Consider the following 27,240-nt stretch of genomic DNA (forward strand, 5'->3'; position numbering starts at 1 on the left):
ATATTTCAAGATTGTGGTGCTTGTAGGTACTGTCCAGTTGGATTCAGCTCACAATGACCCTGTGTACAACAGAACCAAACATTGTCTGGTCCTGCACCATTCTCAAAATCATTGTTAGGCTTGAGCCCATTGCTGCTGCAACTGAGTAAATCCATCTTGTTGAGGGTCTACCTATTTTTCACTCCTGATGTGGTGCTATAGGATAAGCACTGGACAGAAAGGTTGGTTTGAACAGCAAGGTTAGTGGTTCAAACTCACCAGCCACTCCTCAGAAACCCTATACAGGGTCACTATAAGTCAGAACCAACTCCACAGCACTTAACAACAACAATAACAACAATCACTTTACCAAGCATGAAGTCCTTCTCCAGGGACTGGTCCCTCCTGACAACTTGTCCGAAGTATGAGAGGTGAAGTCTTGTCATCCTTGCCTATAAGGAGCATTCTGACTGGACTTCTTCCCAACAGAGATTTGTTTGTTCTTCTGGCAGCCCATGGTACCTTTAATATTTTCCTTCAACACTGTAACTCAAATGCATCAATTCTTCTACAGTTTTCCTTGTTCACTGCCCTACTTTCACATGCTCAAGAAGCTATTGAAAATATGGCTTACATCAGGCACACCTTAGTCCTCCAACTGACATCTTTGATATTCAACACTTTAAATAGGTCTTGTGCATCAGATTTGCATAATCCAACACATTGCTTGATTTCTTGACTGCTGCTTCTCTGAGTATTGACTGTGGATACAAGCAAAATGAAGTCTTTGACAACTTCAATCTTTTCTCAGTTTATCATGATGTTATTTACTGGTCCAGTTGTGAGGATTGTATTTAAATATGAACTATTGCAATTATTCAACATTTGTGAAGTATTGACAGTTTGCTTAGTGCTAGATGTACAGTTTCAAACTAACATAATCCTCATTCCCAAAGCTTAGTTTTGGCAGAGTGTGTTTCATTTTTCATCTTTCAAAAGCTCTTGCTTCCTCCAGCAAAATACTTAAACTGAAAACTTCAACAGCATCATTATCTTTTAACGTCTGCATATCTGTTTTTGTTTTTGCATATTCAGCCTATTTCTATTCCACTTCTGATATTTGTGTCTAATAAGATATGTGGGGTTATTTTTGTTACAATGTATTTACTATCTTTATTATGGCTTTATCTGATTCTGATTATAGGATACTATAGGACAGACTAAGGAGCTCTGATAGTGTAGTGGTTACGAATTGGGCTGCTAACCTCCAGGTCGGCAGTTCGAAACTACCAGCTGTTGTGCGGGAGAAAGATGAGGCTTTCTGCTCCCATAAAGATTTGCAGCCTTGGAAACCCTGTGCAGGGAGGGTTGCTATGAGTTGGAACCGACTCCATGGTACTTAACAACAACAGTAGGACAGACTGGTAGCGTAATGGTTACTAATCAGGCTGTGAACCTCAGGGTCAGCAGTTTGAAACTTCCAGCTGTTCCGTGGGAGAAAGATGAGGCTTTCTGTTCCTTAAAGATTTACAGCCTCCCCTGTACAGGGTGGCTATGAGTTGGAACTGACTCCACGGCACATAACCACCACCACGAGGACAGCGTAGAACTGCTCCTTAAGGTTCTGAGATTGTAAATCTTTATGGAAGCAGATGTTTTTCTCCCATTATCTGTTCCAGTACTGCAGAATTGCCACTTCAAGGTAAAGGGATTTCTGACATGTTATGTTCAAAATCTCACATGTTGTCTGTTTACGCAAGTGGTCAATAGGAATTTATAAAGAATTAATGCCTTGACTATGATTTTCTTCATTCTTTGCTTTTCTTTCCACTTTTTCCTTTGCTGTTGCATGCAAGTTTTTTTCAAGGTAAATGTTAATTTTTGAAAAACTTTTTTTTAGAACACAACTGTATGCTTACTCAACTGCATAGCCTGTTCCTTATATTTAAATCACAAATCACTGGTGTTTGTTTCCCTGGGTATCTTACTTACTTCCGGTTAGTGGTTTCCAACGTCTGCTGCCTATTAGAATCACCTTGGGGGAGATTTGAAAAATCACAACGTTCAGAAAACATCCCATGCCAATTAGAGTATCTGACAGTGCAATTCAGATATCAGTATTATTTTAAGGCTTCCAAGCGATACCAGTGTACAACAAAATTTGGGAGCCAATGCTTTAGTTTTAAGGAGTCCTGATGTAGCACTGTAGGATAAGGCACTGAACTTCAAGGTTACTTTGAACCGCAAGGTAAACAGTTCAAACCCACCAGCCTCTCCTTGGAAACCCTATTCAAGGTTGCTATGAGTCAGAACCAATTTGACTGCACTTATCAACAATAACAAGTAGAGCTGAAGGACAAGCACTAGACTGCTAATTGCAAAGTTGGCAGTTTAAACCCACCAGCTGCTCCTTGAGAGAAAGATGAGGCTTTCTACTCCTGCAACCTGGTGTGACAACGTAGGATCAGCGCTGGACTGCTGTCCTCAAGGTCAGCCGCTCAAATCCACCAGCTGCTCTTTGAGAGAAAGATGAGGTTTTCTGCTCCCGTAACCTGGTGTGACGCTGTAGGATCAACACTGAACTGCTATCCTCAAATCCACCAGCTGCTCCTTGGAAACTGTATATAGGGAGGGTCTTTATGAGTTGGAACCAACTTGATGGCACTCAAAAACAGCAACAACAAAGATCGACAGCCTCGGACACCCAATATTGCTATGAGTCAGAATCAACTTGATGATAGTGGGTTTGGTGATTATATTGGCTTTAATCTTATTCTTCTAGATCAGTGACTTTAGTCTGTACCCATTCTCAAGTATGTAAGGTACGTGTTTCCAGTCTACCACCCATATCTTGATGTATCTGTGTCCTTAAACAGTATTCAGTATTGTTTTATTTGTTCTCAGAAGTTTGCATGATCAGTAGCAAAGATGTCAGTTTGAGAACTAAGGTGTACCTGACCCAAGCTCTGGTGTTTCCAATAACCTCTTATTCATGTGAAATTGGACAAAGGAATAAAGAAGATGGTAGAATTGATCCATTTGAGTTACGGTGTTGGAGGAGAATATTAAAAGTACCATGGTTTGCCAAAAGAACAAAAAATCTGTGTTGGAAGAAGTACAGCCAGAATGCTCCCTAGAAGCTAGAATGGCCAGACTTCATCTCTCATACTTTGGACATATTTTCAGGTGGGATCCATCCTTAGAGAAGGAAACCATGCTTGGTAAAGTGGAGGGTCAGTGAAAAAGAGGAAGATCCTCAACGAGATAGATTGGACAGTGGCATTAGCAATGGGTTCAAGTGTAGCAACAATTGTGAAGTTGGTGCAGGACTAGGCAGTGTTTCATTCTGTTGTGCATATGGTTGCTATGAGTTGGTACCGATTCACCAGCACCTAGTAACAACAAACTCAATCTGTATGCTGAGCAAATAATTTAAGAAGCTGGGTTATATGAGAAGTGTGTGGGGTCAGGATTGAATGAAGATGCATTACCAACTTTTGATATACAGATGATATAAGTTTGCTTGCTGAAAGAGAAAAGTAACTAAAATACTTACTGATGAAGTTCAAAGACCACAGACTACAGTATGGGGTGCACCTTAGTGTAAAAAAAACAACAGTCCTTACCACTGGACCAATAGATAACATCATGTTAAATGGAGAAAAGATTGAAGTTATTTAAGACTTCATTTTGCTTGGAGGCACAATCAGCATTCATAGAAGCAGCAGTCAAGAAATCAAATAACATATTACACTAGGAAAATCTGCTTGCAAGACCTCTTTAAAGTATTCAAGAGCAAAGAAGTCAGTTTGAGGTGTACCTGACCCAAGCCATAGTATTTTCAGTAGACTACATGCTTGTGCAAGTTGGACAATGAAGAATGAAGACTGTAGAATAATTGATGGATTTGTTTTATGGTACTTGAGAAGAATATCAAATATGGACTTCCAGAAGAACACAGAAGTCTGTGTTGGAGGAAGTACAGCTAGAATGTTCCTTAGAAGCCAAAATGGTGAAATTTCATTTCTCACACCTCAGACATGTTACCAGGAGGGAGCAGTCCCTAGGGAAGGACATCAGATTTGATAAAGTGTAGGGTCAGTGAAACAGAAGAAGACCCTCAAGGAGATGGATTGGTCCAGTGGCTGTAGCAAAGGGCTCAAACATAGAAATGACTGTGAGAATGTCGCAGGACCCAGCAGTGTTTTGTTGTATTATACATAGGGTCTCTATAAGTCATAACCGACTAGACAGTACCTAACAACCGCATCAACAAGAGTTTTGATAACCTACTTCTATTGATTAAGGAGCTCGGGTAGTATGACAGGTATGAGTATATGTGAGTGATTGTATGAAAGCAGATAAAGGTAAGTAAAGTTTGTTCTGGGTTAAACAAAAAGTTTGCATAAATGGATAGAAAATCATCATTAAAACTTTTAAAACGGTGTGGCAGAGACATTTGACCACCTTTAACTTCATGAGGAGAACAAATCACCATCACCATTAGTCTGAGGCTGACTTCTATGAAGTGAGGTCAGACATCTCTCTTCTTCCAACCTTCTTACCGACTCTGACACTAGCATTCACTCCTGTGGCACTCTCCAATTCTCTGATGGGCTTGATAACTCATTGCAGTGTCTACACAGAACTCACAGACACTACCCAAGATTATGGGATGTCTTAGGCTAGGTTCTCTGTTGTGTGCCATAGAGTTGGTTCTGATTCAGAGCAAGCCTGTCTTAGATTTCTGAAACTGTAAATCTTTGTGTTGTTGTTGTGAAGTGCCGTCAAGTCAGTTCCAACCCATAGAGACCCTATATAGGGTTTCCGAGGAGCAACTGGTGAGTGTGAACTGCTGGCCTTGCAGTTCCAATGGCTTTGCAGTCTGGTGCATTAACCCACAGTGCCCCAGTAAATCTTTATGGGAGCAGAAATTCTCATCTTCCTCACACAGAGTGACTGGTGGATTCAAGCTGCTGACCTTGTGGTTATTACCAGACCACAAATACCTTATCTGCATATTTCCACCCAATTATTTGAAGGGTGTTACAAGACCATGGCTATAAAGGGCATATAAAAGTGATCCACTGTACCACCAACAACATTACAATAACAAGATCCAATGATAGGTGCTAAAATTAGTGATGATGGCACTAAACCAACAACAGTGACTAGTGGACTGCTAACTCACCAGGCATTCCTCGGAAACCCTATACAGAGTCACTATGAGTTGGAAGTGACTCACCAGTACTCAACAACAATAACAACTAATGAAGTCTTGGTGGCACTGTATGCTAGGTATTGGACTGCTCACCTCAAGATTGCCAGTTCAAACCCACAAGCCACTCCACAGGAGAAAGATAAGACTGTCTGCTCCCCTAAAGATTTATAGTTTTGGAAACCCTATGTAGGATGCCTCTTGACTACTAGCCAAAAAGATCAGCAATTCAAACCCACCAGCTGTGCTCCTTGGTAGAAAAATGTGGCAGTCTATATAGATAACACTGTCTTTGGAAACTCTGACGCAGTTCTACTCTGTCCTTTAGGGTTACTATGAGTCTGAGTGGACTTGATGGCAGTGGTTTGGAAAATGACTGATGATGTTAAGCATCTTTTCGTGTGTTTATTGGCCATTTGTATATCTTTGGGAAAATGTTTAAGTCCTTTGCCATTTTTTAATAGGGTCTTTATTATTTTGTATAGTCAAAGTATTAAACTTTTTTCAGATGTATAATTTTGAAATATTTCTCCTATACTGTAGGTTATCTTTTTACTTTCTTAATAATGTTTTTGATGCACAAATGTTATGAATGTTGATGAATTCCAGTTTACCTATTTTGTAGTTGTTGCTTGCGCTTTTGGTGTTGTATTTAAGAATCCATTGCCAAATAGGTATCCTTTTTAATTGTCTATAAATACTGCTTTACAGAAAAATGGCTACCAACTACCCTGGACAGGATCGGGTAGTTGCTTTGGTGGACATGGACTGTTTTTTTGTTCAAGTGGAGCAGCGACAAAATCCTCATTTAAGGAATAAGCCTTGTGCAGTTGTGCAGTACAAGTCATGGAAGGGTGGTGGGTATGTGTCATTGTTATTGTTGTAGCCATCAATTACTATTTTGATGTATAGTAACACAAACTAGGTCTTATGTTTAAGATCTCTGAACTGCTGTGTTTGTGATTGAATGATGTCATCTAAGGCCAAAAAGTTTGTACTGTTGTTACATGTGTTTATAGCCTATTAATGTTGTTAAATTTCTAATTGTTTTTGTTTGCCATCTTGTAATCATATTTTTCTGTTCCTCCCTTTCTTTCTAACCTTAGAATAATTGCAGTAAGTTATGAAGCTCGTGCTTTCGGAGTCACTAGAAACATGTGGGCAGATGATGCTAAGAAGTTATGTCCAGATCTTCTTCTGGCCCAAGTTCGTGAGTCCCGTGGGAAAGCCAATCTCACCAAGTAAGAAAAAAAGATTGTTGAAGGGGGGAAATAAAAGAGTTGGAAATATAACATTCCATGAAGCTAGGAACTGGTGTTCACATTTGTTGTGTGTAAATAAATAATAGCTGAAAAAGTTCCCTTTGGTCAGCCATCTTGTTGACTTGAAGAGAAAACAGATGTTTTTTTCATTTCAGGAATAGTTCAGAGCCATTGTTGTTAAGTGCTGTCAAGTCAGTTCTGACTCATAGTGACCTGGTATAGTAGGGTTTTCAAGAAGCAGCTGGTAGATTTGAACTGCCAACCTTGTGATTAGCAGTCCAGTACTTACCCTATAGCGCCACACCAAGACTCCCAGAGCCATTATAACCTATAACAATTGCTGCCCTTGACACCCTTTTGCTTCCCTAATTGTTTAGAAGTTGGTTGTTACCCTTAAAACTTTATATCTTGATGTTTAGGGGACACTGAGCTGTTGAGTATGATTGTATACTTTAGGGATGGATAGCGGTGATGGTTAAACATGGTGAACATATTTAATGTCACTGAGCTGTACATGTGAAGACTGTTGAAATGTCAAATGTTATATTGCATGTCTCTTCACACACACACACACACACACACACATACACACACCGAAAAAACTCCATGGTCTCAAGTCAAAAATTTGAAGTTTTTAAAATAAGTAATTAAATTGATTGTGAAGCTAAGTTTTTCCAGTCTCAAAGGTTACCTTCTTTGTTTTTGAACCTAGCTGTCTCTCCTCAAATTTTAGAAGTTCAGTCTTGGAACAGGAAACCTGTATAGGCATAACTAAGTCAGAGGTAGGCACAAGCCCCAGCCATTATAATAATCCTAATAACTGGTATGTATTGAGCATATCATATTATGCCAGACACGTTAAGCTCTTTATCATCAGTGTCTCATTTAAATCTCACAGTGTTATAGAGTAGGTACTATGTGTCAGACTGCAAAGCCGTTTGAACTGCAAGGTCGGTGGTTCAAGCTCACCAGTTGCTCCTTGGAAACTCTAAACAGGGTCGCTATTGGTCGGAATCAACTCGACAGCACTTAACAACAACAACAAGTATTACCCAAGGAACCTAGGTGCTGTTGTGGGATAAGCATTGGGCTGCTAATCACAGGTCAATAGTTCAAACCCACCAGACACTCTGCAGGAGGAAGGTAAAACTGTGTATACTTAGAGTCTTGGGAACTCTGTATATGGTTGCTATGAGTCAGAATTGACACAGTGACAGTAGGTTTAGGTTCTAGTCAGTATTACCCATTGCCATCAAGTCAGTTCCAACTCATAGCAACCCTGTAAGACAGAGTAGAATTGCTCTGTAGGATTTCCAAAGCTATAATCTTTACTCAAGCAGACTGCCACATCTTGCCATATCTGCTGAGTGTTTGACCATGGCACCAGGATTCCTTTAGGTACTAGGAAACAGGTTTAGAGATGTGAAATAATTTAATTTCACATACCTAGGAAGCAATAAATCTATTATTTTGGACTGCAGTATCCACATATTCACAGTGTGCTGTATTGTGTAGTTATGGTGTAGGGATCATGCTTCGTCTCAGGATTTGAAATATTCACTTATTAATTAGAAATCTAAAGGTAGAATGGAGTTATTGGAATTACTGCCAGAAAAGATGGATTTGACTATAGATTGCTTACTTAAGCCTAATGCAGGACTAATTCAGTTAGTGGACATATGCTACATTGCATTGGATAGAGTTTTATACTGGTGTAGCCAATGTAATTTCCCTCAAATATCTGAGGGGGCTTCAGAAAGTTCATGGAAAAATTGAATTGGAAGATAATGGAAATTTTCCACAAACATTTGTAAGCACCCCCATTTAGTGTTGACTTCTTAGTGTGACTCTGAGAAGCCATATTATACCAGCTTAAAACTGAATCATTTCCTTTTTTTCTTAAAACCTCCATCAAGCAGTAACCAAAGGCAGTTTTAGAAAAATTAGGATTGATAGAAACTAACAACAGAGCTTATAGACCGCAGTCAATAAGACTTGACAATTTCTAATTATTTAATAATTAGCTTATAAAAATATTGTTTGCAGGAACATATATATATAAGCCCTTTGTATGAAACTCATATATTTTTTAGTACCTTAATTTGCCTCGAGGCTGTGAAGGATTACAATTCTGTAATTCTTTTCTTGCTCTGTATATGTGTGAGTTACTGTCTCCCACCTACAAGACTAACCCAAATAATGATTAAACGAAAAAAAGCCAAAGTCTTTCTATAATTTTCTCATATGTGAGTATGTTTTAGAATAATTAACACTAGTCTTCACAGGAGTCTTAGTGAAGAGTACAAATATTTCCATTTCTATGATAAACGAAGTAGGTTCAACAAGAGCTTACTTTACATTCCCTAGTAAGGTCAAAGCAGAGCAAAGAAAATATCCATGTATTGCCATAAAAAAGTAGCCATACAGGACCAGAAGAGCTGATTAAGCTTTCATGGTTCAGATAGAAAGAAGATAGATGATTAAGTTGGTATTCCTTGGGGAAGGCTATCTGTCTACCCAGATCAGTCACCACATTCTAGACACTTGAGTTTGATAATTTGAATGTTATTGTATCCAGAAATGATCAAACTTGGTTAGTATGGTAAGGGGGAGAGGGTGAGTTATGTTAACCAACTAATCAGTAACAAATATAAAATCCAATATGTCAGTAAAAATATTCTGAGGAAGACCAGATATTCAAGTCCATTGATTCAGTGCATAAGTTACCTCTTGTTTGAACACAAAAGTAGAAGCAGAAGATTGCCTGGGTGGTGTTGTTGTCAAGTACCGTTGAGTTGGTTCCAACTAGTAGTAACCCCTGTATCAGTTTTCCAAGGAGTAGCTGGTGGGTCTGAGTCTAGTGCTGATCCTACAGCAATAATAGATAATAGTTAAATGTTTTCTAGTTAAACTAGTGTGAAGACATTTCTTTCCTCTTTTGAGAGATCCTTGTTGCAAAGACATGTTCATGATCTAGATGCTTTTTACCTTGGTGTATAGTATTGGATTCAGCCTGAAAATTTTTGTCTCCATAGTTCCTTCTTTTCTTTGCTTCTGTTATTGATTACATGCTTGCCTATTCACCCCTTCAGTGTGAGTTTCTAATTGGTCTCTTTCAGGAGACTTTGCATACTATTTTATTGTTCCATTATGTGTGAGAGGGGATGAGGTCAACAATCTTGTTGTTGCCTCCAATTACTGCCTATACATATGATCCATATACTTCTTAGGTACCGGGAAGCCAGCGTTGAAGTGATGGAGGTAATGTCTCGTTTTGCTGTAATTGAACGTGCCAGTATCGATGAGGCTTATGTCGATCTGACCAGTGCTGTACAAGAAAGACTACAAAAGCTACAAGGTCAGCCTATCTCAGCAGATTTGTTGCCAACTACCTACATTGAAGGGTTGCCCCATGGCTTTACAACGGCAGAAGGGACTATTCAGAAAGGTACTTCTATTGCATCATATTGCTTCTGCTTCCTGCCTTTGGACCTGCTTTATTTGGTCATGCTGATCCTTCTTCAGTTGATTGAAAGAAAATTTAAACTCCAACCTGAATGAATCTCAAAGATGGACTTTAGAAAGATGCACACATTTTCGTATCTTTCCAACTATGTAGCTATTGAGAAGCTGTGAAATACGTGAAAACACGTTTCTCTTCACTGTAACTAAGGCAGGTTGGTGTTATCAGTGAATGAGCAATTCTGTCACTTATAGGTTAATTTAATATTGTTGTAAATTAGTTTCTTGGTTTCTTGATTTGTAAAAAGGGTGAGAATTTGAGGAAGAACCTGAGGAACAGGGAATAACCTCTCTCAAAATTTCTAATTAGTTCCTAACACATTTTTACTGATGGGCTGTGTAAGGTCCCTCTCATATTATTTTTCCCTTTCATAGGGATATCCCCACTCCCTCCCCATTCCACTTATCCACTCTAGTATCCACTGTTGTATTTGATATATCTCTTTTGACATGTATTGTAAATTATACACTGTTACTCTCTGTATCTGCTTTTTAATTTACAAGATGGTGGTGTGCTATATAGAGCTCATTGTTTTGCTTTCACTGGTGATTTTAGAGCACTATTCATGTATGTCTGTGTTATTGACTGCTTACACTAACTAAAAGCTTTATGGTTTGAATCCACCCTTCAGCGCCTGGAAAAAAGGTCTGCTGATCTACTTTTATAAAATTACACTTATACATTTCACTCACTGCCATCAAGTTGATCCTGACTGATAATCTGTAAAATTACAGCCACTGAAAACTCTATGGAGCACAGTTGTACTTTGACACATATTCAGTTCCCAGGTGTCTGTATTGACTTGAGGATAATTAGGGGAACTATAGCTAAATATTCCAAGGTATGGAACCACAAAGTCTACAGATAATTCTCCTACTGATGAACTAACTTACTGGCTGCCTATAACTCCCTATTGTTTCCTCTTTTGAACCTATGCAATGGTGCCTTTAGGGAATGTTTTCAAGAGTGGGACTGCTGGGCCATAGGGTATACACATATATTTAGTTTCATTGTTGTGTTGTTAAGTGCCGTCAAGTCGATTCCGACCCATAGCGACCTTGTATAGTATATAGCATTTCCGAGGAGCAGCTTGTGAGCCTGAATCGCCAACCTTGCAGTTCAAACTGCTTTGCAGTCTGGCACATTAACTCACAGCACCACACCAAAGAGCTCCGGTTTCTTCTATAGCCTCATCTATACTTGGTATTATCTAATTTTAAAGAATATTTGCCAATATGATGGCTATAAAGTATTATTTTGCTTTATTTTTCTCTGATTACTGAGTAGAGCATCTCTTCGTATACTTACTAGCCAATTGAGTTTTTGCTTCTGTAAATTGCTTATTTATAATTTTTACTTACTTTTCCATTGAATTGCCTGCCATTTTGATGTTGATATTATATTGCTTATTGGTCCGGTTGTGAGGATTTTGTTCTCTTTATGTTGAGGTGTGATCCATACTGAAAGCTGTATTTTTTTCTCTTCATCAGTAAGTGCTTCAAGTCCTTTTTGCTTTCAGCAAAGAAGGCTGTGTCATCTGTATATTGCATGTTATTAATGAGCAATCCTCCAATCCTGATGCTACTTTTTTCATATAATCCAGCTTCTTAGATTATTTGCTCAGCATATAGATTGAATAAGTTAGGTATAAGGATACATCCCTGACACAGACCTTTCCTAATTTTAAACCATGCAGTATCTCCTTGTTCTGTTCAAATGACTGCCTTTTGGTTTATGCAAGTTTCACATGGGCACAATTATGTGTTCTGGGATTCCCATTCTTCTCAATGTTATTCAAAATTTATTATGAGTCACACAGCTGAATGCCTTTGCAAATTCAATAAAACGCAAGTAAATGTATTTCTGGTATTCTTTGCTTATAGCCAAAATCCATCTGACATCAGCAGTGATATCTTTTGTTCCACATCCACTTCTGAATATGTCTTAAATTTCTGGTAGTTCCCTGTTGGTGCGCTGCTGCAACTATTTTTGAATTCTCTTTAGCAAAAGTTTACTTGTCTGAAATTGTTTGATAATTCATTCTTTTGTCAATATTAAATTAGGATGGTTTTAGATACTAGATCTAAGAGAATTTTCATAAAGAATAGTCATATTTCTGTAACATAAATATTATGAAAGTAGGATTTAATTGGATCTCCCAGAGCAAAGAATTCTAAATCTAGAGGCTTTTCAACAAGGTGTTGACATACTTTCTCAGACATTTTCTAGTATTTTTTGATAATGACTATATTTAAAACATTGTATCTGTTTTCCCCTAGTTTGCAACATGTATCTTTAGAACTATTTATTTTGTAACACTATTCCTATTTAGAAGAACTCTCAGTAGATAACTGTGAATGTTGAACTTTAACCAAAAGGAAATTGTCTGGACACAAATCTATAGCAAATAAACTTCTTGGGAAACTAAATGTAAGGCAATCTGTTATTACTCAAAGAAAGTATAGATTTACCCAGAAAAAGTCCAACTGTTTAACTTTTATTTCTTACTACAGTAGGAATTAATTGTCCATGTTCTTGATATTTAAAAAAAAAGGCATGTTTCCTTTTGCTGTTGAACAGTTGTAAGATACACCTTTATGTACTAAAGGGTAGCAAGAGAAATGCCTGGGAAAGCTTGTGATTAAGAAACACTGAAAATTTATTTTCTTCTCTGATCCTCATAAGGGATTTTTCAAGCTGGAGGCTATAGATTTTAGTTCTTTAGGGAAAATACAATGGACAAGAAGCATGTGCTTACCAATAAAGGAGACAAAGTTATAGTAACATATGAAGATTTTTATTCTGGGACTAGAGTCAGAAATTTAATTATCACAATAAAAATTTTCTTTTAGTTTAAATTTTACATAATATGTATCTTGTATTCCTCAAGTTTTTTTTAAACTAAAGTTTATGAATTGGTTTAATAATACTTTAAATCATTGATTCTGTAAGTTTCATATTCATTTAACAACCTTTTAAAATTTGAGGACTCTTGCTGCAGAAAAATGCATATAAGATAATTTTGCATGCAGTTTTCAGGAGCTTCACTAACTCTCTGAAACCTATATACCTTTCTTACACATTACGTTGTTTTCTAAAGCTTCAAAGCATTGTTGAAGAGTTTTCATATCACCGCATGAAGATAGTGACGTACACCTTCCTTGATGGTGTACAATGGAGACAAATGGACAATTTCACCTTCAGTATACACTTAATCCTTCTCACTATGTACAGTTTTATAGAAATGCCACTACTTCAAGAGTCTATCTTTGTGTGCCCTATGTATCTGTTGCTTTAGTGTATCTGTTTTAAATGTTGTTGTTGTTGTTGTTATTAGGTGCTTATGAGTTGACTGCAACTCATAGTGACCCTATGCACAAAAGAATGAAACGTGGCACCATCCTCACAATGATTACTCTTGAGCCCATTGCTACTACCACTGCCGGTCCATCTCATTGGGGGAGGTCTCCTTTTTTGCTAGCCTTCCACTTAACCAAACATAATATCCTCCTCCAGGGACTGGTCCCTCCTGATAATATGTCTGAAGTATGAGAGATGAAGTCTTACCATCCTAGTTTCTAAGGAGCATTCTGGCTGTGCTTTTACAACACAGAGTTTTTTGTTCTTTTGGTCATCCATGGTACTGCCAATATTCTTCTCCAACATTATAACTCAAATGCATCAATTTTTTTACAGTTTTCCTTATTCATTGTCCAACTTTCACATGCATGTTGTTGTTAAGTGCTGAGTCGGTTCCAACTCATAGTGACCCTGTATAGGGTTTCCGAGGAGTGGCTGGTGAGTTTGAACTGCCAACCTTTAGGTTTAAACTGACCTTATGGTAGAGTGCTTTTCTGACAGCACCACATATGAGATCATTAAAAATACCATGGCTTGGGTGAGGCGCACCTTAGTCCTCAAATGGACATCTTTGCTCTTGAACATTTTCAAGAATTCTTGTTCAGCAGATGTGCCTAGTGCACAGTACATTGTTTGATTTTTTGACTGCTGCTTCTATGAGTGTTGATTGTAGAGCCAAGCAAAAGGAAGTCTTTGACAACTTCAATCATTTCTGTTTATCACAATGTTATTTATTGGTCAGTGGTGATTTTTGTTTTCTTTCCATTGAGGTGCAACACATACTGAAGGCTGTGGTCTTTGATTTTTATCAGTAAGTATTTTAGTCCTCTTCGCTTTCAGCAATCAAGATATGTATTATCTGCATATCACAGGTTGTTAATAAGTCTTCATCCAATCCTGATACTAATCTAGTTGCTCAGATTACTTGTTTAGCATACAGATTCAATGAATACAGTGAAAGAAGACAGCCGGGGCACACACCTTACCTGATTTTAAACCATTCATTATCTCCTTAATTTGTTTGAATAAGTTGGCCTTTTGATCTATGTATAGGTTCTTCATGAGCACAATCAAGTGATCTGCAAAACCCAGTTTTAGCAATGTTATCCATAGCTTATCATGATTCACACAGTCGAAAGCCTTTGCATAGTCAATAAAGCACAAGTAAATATCTTTCTGGTATTCTCTGCTTTCGGCCAAGATCCATCTGACATCAACAATGATATCCCTAGTTCCTTGTCCTATTCTGAATCTGGCTTGAGTTTCTGGCAGTTCCCTGTCAATGCATTCTTGCAGTCATTTTTTAATTATTGTCAGCAAAATTTTACTTGCATGTGATATTAATGATATTATTTGATGATTTCCACATTCCATTGGGTCACTTCTCTTTGTTCTGGGCTCAGATATGAATCTCTTCCAGTCAGTTGGCCAGGTAGCGGTCTTCCAAATTTCTTCACATACATGAGTGAGTGCGTCCAGTGCTGCATTCAGTATGTTGAAATATTTCCATTTGTATTCTATCAATTCCTGGAGCCTTCAGTGCCCATACCTTCAATGCAGCTTAAACTTCTTTTATCAGTACATCAGTTCTTGATCATACGCTACCTCTTGAAATGGTTGGGCATCAACCATTTCTTTTTGCAATGACTCTTGTGTATACCTTCCATCTTCTTTTGATGTTTTATGTATCATTCAGTATTTTGCCCATGAAATCCTTCAGTATTTCAAGTTGAGACTTGAATTTTTTTCTTCAGTTCTTTCAGCTTAAGAAATGCTGAGTGTGCTCTTCCCTTTTGGTTTTTAGACTCCAGGTCTTCGCACATTTCATGATAATACTTTGTCTTCTCAAGGTTCCCTTTGAATTGTTCTGTTCAACTCTTTTACTTCTTTTCGTTATTGGCTTTAGCATCTCGGGTAGTACCGTGGTTACGAGTTAGGCTGCTAAAATATCTCATGTTTAGCAGTTTGAAACTGCCAGCAGTTCTGCAGGAAAAACATGAGGTTTTCTGCTCCTGTAAAGATTTACAGCCTTAGAAACCCTATGTAGGGGCGCTGTGAGTTGGAACTGACTCCAGTCAACCAACCAACCAACATGCTGGAGAGCAAATTTCAGAGTCTCATCTGACATCCATTTTGTTTTTTTCTTTCTTTCCTGTCTTTTTAATGACCTTTTGCTCTCTTCCTGTATGATGTTAGTGATGCATCCCACAACTCTTTTGGTCTTCAGTCATTAGTGTCTAATGCATCAAATCTGTTCTTGAGATGGTCTCTAAATTCAGGTGAGACATGTTCAAGGTCATATTTTGGCTCTCGTGGACTTGTTTTAATTTTCTTCAGCTTCAGCTTGAACCTGCATATAAACAATTGTTTGTTTCACAGTCTGCAGGTGGCCTTGTGACTTTGTTTTGGCTGGTGAAAAGGAGCTTTTCCATCATCTCTTTATATAGATATGTAGTTAGTTTGATTCCTGTGTATTCCATCAGTATTTATTTAAAATAAATTAATAAATAAAAATACTAAGTTAAAAAAAAAGTACTTGCAATGGATAAGCCATTGGTCTTACAAAATTCTGTCATGTGATCTCTAACATAATTTCTGTCACTAAGGCCATATTTTCCAACCTTTGCATTCCATTCACTAGTAATTTTTATCAGTACATCTTGAGTGCTTGTTTGATTAATTTCAGACTGGGGAAATTGGTAGAATTCTTCAAGTTCCTTATCACTGGTAAGTAAATTTGTATAACAGTGGTTTTAGTTGGTTTTCCTTGTAGGTGTGTGGATATTATCCTATCATAGACAGTATCATACTTCAAGATGTTGTTGTTATATAACATGGAGTCGGTTCTGACTCACAGAGACCCTGTACAGGCTGTAAATCTTTACAGAAGCAGAAAGCCTCATCTTTCTCCCATGGAACAGCTGATAGTGACTGTGAGATTAGCAGCCCAATTCGTAACCACTACGCTACTAGAGCTCCTTCTACTTCAAGACAGATCTTGAAATATTCTTTTTGATGATGAATGTTACGCCATTCCTCTTGAATTGACTGTTTCTGGCATAGCAAACCACATGATTGTCAGATTCTAAAAGGACAGTACTTGTCCATTTCAGCTTACTAATGCTGGAATTGATGTTAGCTCCTCTCTGAATGGTTCGTAGAATTTACCAGTAAAGTCATCTGTGCTCCAGCCTTTTTAGTTGGGAGTATTTTAATGACTTTATCTATTTCTTCTTTAGGTATAGGTATGTTCAAGTGTTCTACTTCAGTCTGTGTTAGCTGAGGCAGGTCTTGTGTGTCTAGAAATTGTTCCATTTTTCTAGATTTTCAAATTTGTTAGAGTCCAGTTCTATATAATATTGTTATTATCCTTTTTGCTTCCTTTGTTCTATTGTGGCATTACCTATATAATTTCTTACTCATGTTATTTGTGTCTTCTTCTCTTCTTATTTTAAGTGTCTTGTCAATTTTATTACCCCTTTCATAGAACCAACTTCTTAAGTTTATTCTTTCTATTTTTCTGTTTAGTTTATTTCTGCTATAATCTTTATTATTTCTTTTTATCTGGTGGCAGTGTGCTTACTTTGCTGTTTTGTTTTTTCTAATTGTTGGAGATGTTGGTTATGGTGCTGACTTTGGTTCTTTATTCTTTTTTAATATGTCCATTTATTGCTGTAAGTTGCCCTCTAAGCATTGCTTTTGCTGTGTCCCAAAGGTTTTGCTAGGTTGTGTTTTTGTTCTTGTTAGATTCATGGACTTTTTAAATTTCTTTTTTTATTTATTCTGGTAGAACAATGGATTATGAGCTGAACTGCTATCCACAAGGCCAATAGTTCAAATCTACTAGTTGCTTCAAGGGAGAAAGGAGAGGCTTTCTGCTTCCATAAAGATGTACAGCCTCAGTAACGCTATACAGGGTTGTTATCCAGTTTCAATCAATTTGGTGGCACATAGCCACCACCACCATTACCCAGTAGCTTTTAAGCAGAATGTTACTCAATATCCACGTATTTGATATTTTCCCCTTAATCTTCCTATTGTTGATTTCTAATTTTATAGCATGGTTATCTGAGAAGATGCTTTGTAGTACTTTGATGTTGTTAGATTTATTGAGGGTTGCTTTGTGGCCTTATATATGTCTACTCTGGAGAGTGTTACATGTGCACTAGAAAAGAGTGTATATTGTATTGTTTGGTTGAGTGCTCTGTGTATATCTATGAAGTTAAGGTGGTTGACTGCTGGTTAGTTCTTTTGTGTCTTTATTGAGTTTCTTTCTAGTTGTGCTGTCATTCATTGAAAAAGTGTATGAAAATCTATTATTGTAGTATTATCTATTTCTTCAGTTCTATTAGGATTTATGTATTTTGAGGCTCTTTGATTGGTTATACACTCTTCTTCAATTGACCCTTTCATCGTGATATAACGTCCTTCTTTGTCTCTTATGTTGGTTTTTGCCTTAAAGTCTATGTTTTCAGAGATAAATATTGTCAGTCCTGCTCATTATTTCTATTAGCTTGATGTGGTTTTTTTTCTCTCCTTTGATTTTCAGTCTGTTTGTCTTTGTAAGATGTATTTCTTGTAGACAACATACTGAAGGATCTTGTTTTCTTATTCATTCTGTTACTTTGTGTCTCTTGTTTATTAGTGCATTGACTCCATTTATATTCAGTGTAATTATTAGGTATGAATTTATTTATGTATTTTGTGTGTGTGATACTGCTGGTTTCTTTGTAACCCATAATTTTCTGTGCTGAGTTTTGTTTGTAAGTTTTCTTTTCATTTTCTTCATTTCTGTTGTGTTAATGGTTACTAAATCTGATTTTCCTTTTTTTATTGTGATGTGGTGCAGTGAATTATTTAATGTCTCTTTTAGCCATAGTCTGTAACTCCCCACAAAACAACATTTCTGCCCTGCTGGGTCTCAGTAGTAAAAGATGGGAGAAGATACTGATAAGATGACATGCTTCAGCTGTGAATGTTAATAACAGAGTTCATTGTAATTATAAAAACTTGAAACTCTACCATGGATTTAAAATGAGCCATTTCATAAGCAAGGCGGAGAGTTGGTAGGGGGATTTCACTTCCATCATAGAAGAGCCAGAAGGGGAACATATCCTTTGGATCCTGAGATCCCTGCTCATTGAACCTCCTCGACCCAGGGAAACAAGGCTGTGACACAGGAGTGGCAGAGGAACAGCAGCAGAACCAAGAGCTAGAGCAAGAGACAGACCAGTAGGCTTCCCAGCCCATGGAGCAAGTAAAGCTGAGTGACTTTGGGCAGGAAGTTTGCTTGTAGAGTGGGGTGCCTCTAAGCATCTAATAGGGGGAGCTTGCTGACTCACAGAGCTAAAGTCAGGTGTCTTCAGGCTGAGGTTTATGGTGGAGTGGTGTGTCCTATAGGCATTTATCAGCAGCTGGCTAGAACTGTGCCCAGCATTTTCTGACCATGAATTGTAACCTGTTAACATCCTTAATAAACCCTATAATGTTGAGTGTGTCTGAGTTTGGTGAGGCCATTGCATCAGATTTTTGAACCCAGTAGATAAGTAGAGAGAGTGCTATGGGAAGAATGGTTGGTGCTCATGTTTTTGCAGATATGAAGACATATTAATTTTCTTTGACATTATCCTGTAATTTATTAATTTTCCTCCTGATTAAGGTAGTCTGTTTTGTATTGAAATCTACTTGACTTCCTCACCATTTGGAAGCTGTGTTAGCTACACGATTCCCTCCTGTTTGCTTTATAGTTGACTTCATTATAAATTGATATCTCTGGTTCCCTATTTCAGTCTTCTTAGGTTTTATTTTGGTGGTGGTTATATGCCGTGAGGTCAGTTCCAACTCATAGTGACCCTATATAGGGTTTCTGAGGCTTTAAATCTTTACAGGAACAGAAAGCCTCATCTTTTTCCCATGGAAAGGCTGGTAGTTTCGAACTACTGACCTTGAGATTAGCAGCCCAACTGATAACCACTAGACTACCAGAGGTCCTTTTGTTTTATTTTAAATGCTTCTATATCTGGATTAGAGGAAGACTCATTAACAACCTGTGATATGCAGATGATACAACCTAGCTTGCTGAAAGTAAAGAGGACTTAAAACATTTACTGATGAAGATCAAAGAGCACAGCCTTCGATATGGATTACATCTCAATGTCAAGAAAACAAAAATCCATACCATTAGACCAATAAACAACATTCTTATCAACGGAGAAAAGATTGTGTTGTCAAGGACTTCATTCTTCTTGGGTCAACTATCAACACTCATGGAAGCAGGAGTCAAGAGATCAGACAGCATATAGCATTGGGCAAATTTGCTGCACAGGAACTTTTTAAAGTGTTGAAGAGCAAAGATAACAGCTTCAGGACTAAGGTACGCCTGACCCAAGCCATGGTATTTTCAATAACCTCATATGGATGCGAAAGGTGGACAGTGAATAAGGAAGACCATAGAAGAATTGATGCCTTTGAATTATGGTGTTGGAGGAGAATACTAAAAGTGCCATGGACTGCCAAAAGAACCAATAGATCTATTTTGGAAGAAGTACAGCCAGAGTGCTCCTTAGAGACCAAGATAGCCAAACTTTGTCTCTCATACTTTGGACATATTGTCAGGAGGGAACAGTCGCTGGAGAAGGATATCATGTTTGATAAGATGGAGGGTCAGAGAAAAAAAGGAAGACCCCCAACGAGATGGATCGGCCAGGTGACAGCATCGCTAGACTCAAGTATGGCAACAGTAGTAAGGTTGGCCCAGGATTGGACATTGTTTTGTTCTGCTGTGTATAGCGTCACTATGAGTTGGTGCCGACTCGATGGCACCTAACAACAACAACATATCTGGATTGAGTTCTTTGTGGTGTTATAAATGTTAATCTTAGGTTGTTATCTGCTGTTTTAGGTTCTCAATCAAAAGAACATCCTTTAGTATTTTTGTAAAGTTGGCCTAGCTACTACAAATTCCTTTAATTTTTGTTTATCTGGAAATGTCCAAATATCACCATAATATTTGAGGGACAGCTTTGCTGGGTATATGATTCTTGGTTGGCAATTTTTTTCTTTCAGAATTTTATATGTGTCATCCCATTGGCTTCTTGCCTGCGTAGTTTCTGTTGAGAAAACAGATCTAAGTCTTACTGGTTCTACTTTGTAGGTAACTTTTCATTTTTCTCATGCTGCTGTCAGGATTCTTTCCTTGTCTTTTTGGTTTTAAAAAGTTTGATTATGATATATCTTGGTGATTTTCGTTTGGTGTTTATCCTGTTTGGGGTTTGTTCAGCTTCTTGAATGATTATCTTCTCACCTTTCATGATGTTAAGGAAGTTTTTTTCCAGCAACTCTTGAACTATTTTCTATGCTTTTTATTTTCTCTTCCTGTTCTGGAATTCCTATCAACCTTAAGTTATTTCTTTCCATAGTGTTCCATGTAAGTCTTAGGCTTTCATCAGAGTTTTTCATTCATTTTATCTGATTGTTCTCCTAGTTTACTAGAACTGAGAGATGTCTTTTCAAACTCAACTGATTTGGGCTTGCATTGATTCACATCTACTCCTTTGCCCTTTCAGTGTACTGTTCATCTCTGATATCTTAGTATCAGCTTTCTGAATTTTTTCTTTGCTGGTTTTTTATTTCATTTTTCATTTGACTGTTCTTGTAATGTTTTCGTGAATTCTCCTAAGATTTTTTCTGTGTTCTCTTGCCTTCCTTGATCTTTCTGTAAAATCTAAAGATACCTAAGTATCATTCTTTTGAATTCTTTCTTGAGTAGAATTCCATGACCTATTTTTTCTCAGCAGCATTTTCTGGCTCTGCATCTTGGTCATTTGTTTGAGCCACTCTGTCTTGTTTGTTTGTGTGAGCTAAAGTTGTTCATTGTCTCCAAGACATTGTGGTGTCATTGCATTTGTATTTAATTGATGATTGTGTGTTGGCATGTTCTTAGGTGCTCACCAACTGTCTTCTGGTGGGTGTGATTAGAGAATGGGACCTTGTGCATAGTTCTCTGTTTCCGGTTCATGTACCTTAGTTTAGGGTGGGCTTGGCTGCTGTTGGCAGTTCAATCCCTCCCAAAATCCCAACAAGAATTTGTAGATATTGACAAACTAATTCTAAAGTGTATGTGGAAATACAAAGGTATGCTGGCCTGGAGGTTCCATGAGTTCTATGTGTCTGGTGCAGAGACTACCTGAATCCATGTGCCAAGGTGGTGTAACCAGCACCCACCTCACACTGGTATGACTCACAGCCTCACAGCTTGAATTCCCAGAGTACCTGCCCTGGAGATAGAAGAGGTAGAAGAGGGGAGGGGCCAACTACACCACTGGTATTCACCTTTTCTATCACCCATGTGAATTGGTGCCACCTAGCCACTGTCTACAAAACTGCATGCAAATGTTCAAGATGGCTGTGCCAAGTCTGGCAGGCAGTCATTCCTCAGGCAGTCTCCTTTTGCTGCCCTTGCTTGACTTCTCCCAGTAAATCCCAATCCACTTCTATAACCATTTCTCTGAAGCTCAGGGTTCTAGGATTATCATCTGTGTCTGTTTCATTTGGTTTCACGTGTCTTTGTTGTCCTGGTGTGGCATTACACAATAGTGCGCTGGACCACAAGGTCAGTTTGAACTGCAAAGTTATTGGTTCAAACCCACCAGCCTATACAGGAAACCCTATATAGGGTCGCTGTGGGTCGGAACCAACTCTATGGCACTTAACAGTAACAACAATCTTTGTTGTAGAGGGTCTGTGTAGGTTGTCTGTCTAGTCCACCATCTTGCTGGAAGTCTGTAAATTATGTATCTGGATGGAGTTCTGTGTGGTGTTATCCTGTATGTTAATGTCAGGTTGCTAGCTGCTGTTTTAGGTTCTCAAGTCTAGCTCTAGGAAGGGGAAAAAAGTTTTCTGTGATTTTTGATGCTGAGAATTCCTTTCAGTTTTACCATCCTGCCTCTTAATGGATTAAGAGTTAGCAGTCCTGCTCAACCATCCTGCAGTTAACAGTTTGTTGCTGTTGTTAGGTGCCATCGAGTCAGATTTGACCTATAGCGACTTTATGTACAACAGAGTGAAACACTGCCTGGTCCTGAGCCAACCTCACAATCATTGCTGCTGCCACTGTGCCAGTGGGGGTCTTCCTTTTTTTCTCTGACCCTCCACTTTTACCAAATATGATATCTTTCTCCAGTGACTGGTCCCTCCTGCCAATATGTCTGAAATATGAGATACAAAGTCTGGCCATCCTGGCCTCCAAGAAGCACTCTGGCTATTCTTCATCCAACACAGATCTGTTTGTTCTTTAGGCAGTCCATGGTACTTTTAATATTCTCCTCCAACACCATAGCTCAAATGCATCAATTCTTCTACGGTCTTCCTTATTCACTGTCCACTTTCGCATGCATGTGAGGTTATTGAAAATACCATGGCTTGGGTCAGGCACACCTTGGTCCTCAAACTAACATCTTTGCTCTTCAACTCTTTAAAGAGGTCTTGTTCAGTGGATGTGCCTAATGCAATATGTTTGTTGTTTGATTTCTTGACTGCTGCTTCCATGAGTGTTGATGGTTGATCGAGCAAACTGAAGTCTTTAACAACTTCTATTATTGGTCCAGTGGTGAGGATTTTTGTTTTCTTTACATTGAGTTGCAACCCATACCAAAGGCTGTGGTCTCTGATCTTCATTCAGTAAATATTTTAAGTCCTCTTCACTTTCAGCAAGCAAGGTTGTATCATCTGCATATCACAGATTGTTAATGAGTCTTCCTCCAATCCTGATGCCACGTTTTTCTTCATATAATCCAACTTCTTGAATTATTTGCTCAATATATAGATTGAATAAGGTGAAAGAATACAACTCTGGCCCACACCTTTCCTAATTTTAAACCATTCTTTGTTCCTTGTTTTGTTCGAACAGCTGCCTCTTGGTCTGTGTACAGATTCCTCATGAGCACAGTTAAGTGTTCCGGAATACTCATACTTGGCAGTGTTGTCCATAGCTTGTCATGACCCACACAATCAAAGCCTTTGCATAGTCAATAAAGCACAGGTAAATATCTTTCTGGTATTCTCTGCTTTCAGCCAAGATCCATCTGATGTCAGCAGTGACATCCCTCATTCCATGTCCTCTTCTGAATGCAGCTTACTTAAACCTTTGGAAGTTCTCTGCAATGTATGGTTGCAGCTGTTTCTGTATTTAGTAAAACTTTACTTGCATGGGATATCAATGATATTGTCCAATGATTTCTGCATTCCATTGGGTCACCTCTCTTTGGAATGGGCACAAATACAGATCTCTTCAAGTCAGTTGGCCAGGTAGTTGTCTTCCAAATTTCTTGGCATAGGTGAGTGACTGCCTCCAGTGTTGTATCAGTCTATTGGCAAGATTTCAATTTGTACTCCATCTATTGCTGGTGACTTCTTCTTTTTTTTTGCCAATGCCTTCAATGCACCTTGAACTTCATCCTTCAGGATGATTGGCTCTTAATCATGTACTACCTCTTGAAATGGTTGAACTTCGACCATTTCTTTTTGGTAGTTACCCTGTGTATTCCTTCTACCTCCTTTTTATGCTTTCTGCATCATTCAATGTTTTGCCCATAGAATCCTTTAATATCGGAAATCAAGGTTTAAATTTTTTCTTCAGTTCCCTCAGCTTGAGAAATGCTGAGCATGTTCTTCCCTTTTGGTTTCCTAACTCCAGGTTTCTGCACATTTTGTTATAATATTTAACTTTGTCTTCTCAAGCTGAGAAATTTTCTGTTCTGCTCTTGTACCTCCTTACTTCTTCCATTTGCTTTCACATCTCTACACTGAAAAGCAAGGTTCAGAGTCTCCTCTGACATCCATTTTGGTCTTTTCCTTCTTTCTTGTCTTCTTAATGACCTTTTGCTTTCTTCCTGTATGGTGTTCTTAATATCATCCCACAACTCTTCTGGTCTTCAGTCGTTAGTGTCTAATGCATCAAATCTGTTCTTGAGATGATCTCTAAATTCAGGTGGGATATGTTCAAGGTTAAGTTAACAGTTAGTCCAGTGCTTATCCTGTGGTGCCATACCAGGACTCCTTTTCAGCTTTGTTGTTGTTGTTATTAAGTGCCGTCAAGTTGGTTCCAACCCATAGCAACCCTGTACAGGGTTTCCAAGGCTGTAAATCTTTATGAGAGCAGAAAGCCTCATATATCCCCCGTAGAGCAGCTGGTAGTTTCAAACTGCTGACTTTAAGGTTCGCAGCCCAATTCCTAACCACTATGCTACCAGAGCACCTTTGTTGTTGAGTACCGTGGAGTCGGTTCCGACTCATAGCGACCCTATACAGGGTTTCCGAGGCTGTAAATCTTTACGGGAGCAGAAAGCCTCATCTTTCTCCCGCGGATCAGCTGGTAGTTTTGAACTGCTGACCGTGAGATGAACAGCCCGACTTGCAACCACTTCGCTACCAGAGCTCCTTAGAGCTCCTTTAGAGGGCATTTAATAATTTAAAAAAAAAAAAAATCAAAAGTTTCTCCCTCAAGTCTGCTTCAATGTATCGGAGAAAACCCAAGATTCTTCATATCAACTAGTTGTTGTTAAGTGCAGTCGAGTTGGTTCTGACTCATAGTAACCCCACATAGGGTTTCCAATGAGTGGCTGGTGGATTTGAATTACAACCTTGCAGTTAGCAATCCAGTGCTTATCCTACAGCACCACATCAACTAGAGACCGGGTGAAAAGCACTGTAAAAACCAAGGGAATGCTACTACTTACCTCCTGTGGTCTTGTTTAACTGTCATGGATATAGGGTGAATAGTAATGATGAAATCTTAGACAGAGAAGATTTAACTTTAGTAGTTAAAAGGGTCCTAGTGTGGCACTGTAAGATAAGGACAGGACTGTTAACCGCAAGGTCAGTGGTTCAAGCTCACCAACCCTACTCGGAAACCCTATACAGGATCACTATAAGTCGGAACTAACTTGACAGCACTTAACAGCAACAATAATTATTAGGTGTGAATGTAAATAATTATTAAAATCAATTCACCAGAGAATAGAGAACCAATGACAGGGTTGAATAGGGGATAAAATTTATAGATAGCACTGATATTTAAGAATACTTAATTTATGAGCATTATATGAATTATGTGGCCTAAGTAAGAACGATGAAGACCTGAATACAAGTAAAATAGGATAGTTGCAATAGATATGTGAGATATTTTGAAATAGTCTTTGTTGACTAAATGACTAATGGGAATGATTGAGAAAAGGAGTAAAAAGTATCTGGATTTTTAACCTTTAATAGAAGTAGGGAGTTGGTTGGGGGAGGAACTTTGAAGAGGAAGATAAAATAAGTTTGATTTTAATGATGTTTAATTTGAAATTATAAAAAATTTTAAGAAGCATTATTCTGTAGGAAGATGGAGATAAGGGATTTGCAGTACAATTAAGAGTTTGGGGATAAAGATAAAGATTTGCATTTACTCAGTGTTAGCAAGTTGAAACACAGGCTAGTTTACCAAGAGAAAATGCGTTATGTACAGAGATGAGGAAGATGCTGCTCAGAACTCATGGTTAGGGTGTGAGAGGAGAAAGACAGTGGAAAGAATTAACAGTCATCACAATTGGAAATGTTTTCCTGACACAGGGTCATCATCTTCATCTCTGTATATGTAACCTTTATAACTCCAACATACTTTTGAGTGTGTTTTCTTGCCTTTTTCATAGCTCATGACTGCCTCTTTAAAACCAGTATGTCTGTATTTCCTTTGTGTCTGGCTCTCGTGATATAAACTATAATTTTGCTTTTCAAAATTAGTTCTAAATTGGATACTAAGATACTTTCAAGGCCTTCAAGTCCAAAGCTGCATCTAACTTAAACAGCTTATCAGGAGAATAAACCTTCTAGTGTTTCTTAAGTCACTCAACCGGACCTAACCTCTAAAATATATTTATACTGAAAGTTTCATTGATTTAATTCTGAATGTTTTCTAATTGAATATCATAATAAAGCTTACAGATGTTCAAGGGGAAGTGAGAGGAGAAAGCTCATTAAAACTGGGGTGAGAAAACAGATGTCCTTTTAAATAATTTCTCATGAAAGGTGATATTAATACAAATCATTTGTTGCATATTAGAATATAAGGTGCAGCCTGTGCTGAAGTTAAGGCTGCTGAATAGATCTCTCTTATACTCATTCTTCTGAAATAGTTGCCTCCTTCTTTTGTATATGTAAAAACCTACATGTTGCTTAAAATCTAAGCATTTGTGCATCAGAAAGCACAATGAAATGATTTTTTTAAAGGAATGTCTAATTGTGACCTCTCAACTTTTTCAGAGGAAATTCGAAAACAAGGCTTACTTCAATGGCTTGATAATCTTCAGATTGGTCACACCGCCTCTCCAGACCTGCAGCTCACTGTGGGAGCCGTGATTGTGGAGGAAATGAGAGCAGCTATAGAAAGGCAGACGAGTTTTCAGTGTTCAGCTGGAATTTCACACAACAAGGTGAAGACTCATAGTTGATTTTAAAGGAAAACATGGATATCTTCAGTTAGTGACTATCACGAGAATAGATCTGAATAGGCATTTAGGGCATTGCAGATATAATTTGAAATGGGTTTTTATTTAACATTCATGTTGAGGTCCAAATGAAGCCTAAATAAACATGGGAGTTGGTATTGAACACATGAGTATACTTTCCTAAGAAGCAGGTTGGAAATAAACAGAAACCACTTACTTATATTGTTGCTAAGTGCTGTCAACTCAAACCACCACAGCACGACAGACAGACAAGTGGTGGCCGTTTGGTTTTCTGGATTCAGAAGAGGCTGTGTAACGAGAGATATCATTGCTGATGTCCGATGGATCTTGGCTGAAAGCAGAGAATATCAGAACGATGTTTACCTGTGCTTTATTGACTACGCAAAGGCTTTC

The 27,240-nt window shown here is 38.1% G+C and overlaps 1 protein-coding gene across 2 annotated transcripts in view; it reads left to right on the forward strand.

The window, feature by feature from the left end:
- Positions 1–27,240, forward strand: part of POLH (polymerase (DNA directed), eta) — a 47,613-nt gene that overhangs the window by 770 nt on the left and 19,603 nt on the right. For both annotated transcript variants that reach the window (XM_006860497.1, XM_006860498.1), the window contains exons 2-5: positions 5,909–6,058; positions 6,304–6,438; positions 9,690–9,907; positions 26,642–26,811. In XM_006860497.1, the coding sequence (XP_006860559.1) occupies positions 5,913–6,058; positions 6,304–6,438; positions 9,690–9,907; positions 26,642–26,811 (669 nt within the window). In that variant the 5' untranslated portion in view covers positions 5,909–5,912. The remainder of the gene's footprint in view (positions 1–5,908; positions 6,059–6,303; positions 6,439–9,689; positions 9,908–26,641; positions 26,812–27,240) is intronic.

This window comes from Chrysochloris asiatica, unplaced genomic scaffold (assembly GCF_000296735.1).
Source record: "Chrysochloris asiatica unplaced genomic scaffold, ChrAsi1.0 scaffold00038, whole genome shotgun sequence".
In the NCBI taxonomy this organism is placed as follows: domain Eukaryota; kingdom Metazoa; phylum Chordata; class Mammalia; order Afrosoricida; family Chrysochloridae; genus Chrysochloris; species Chrysochloris asiatica.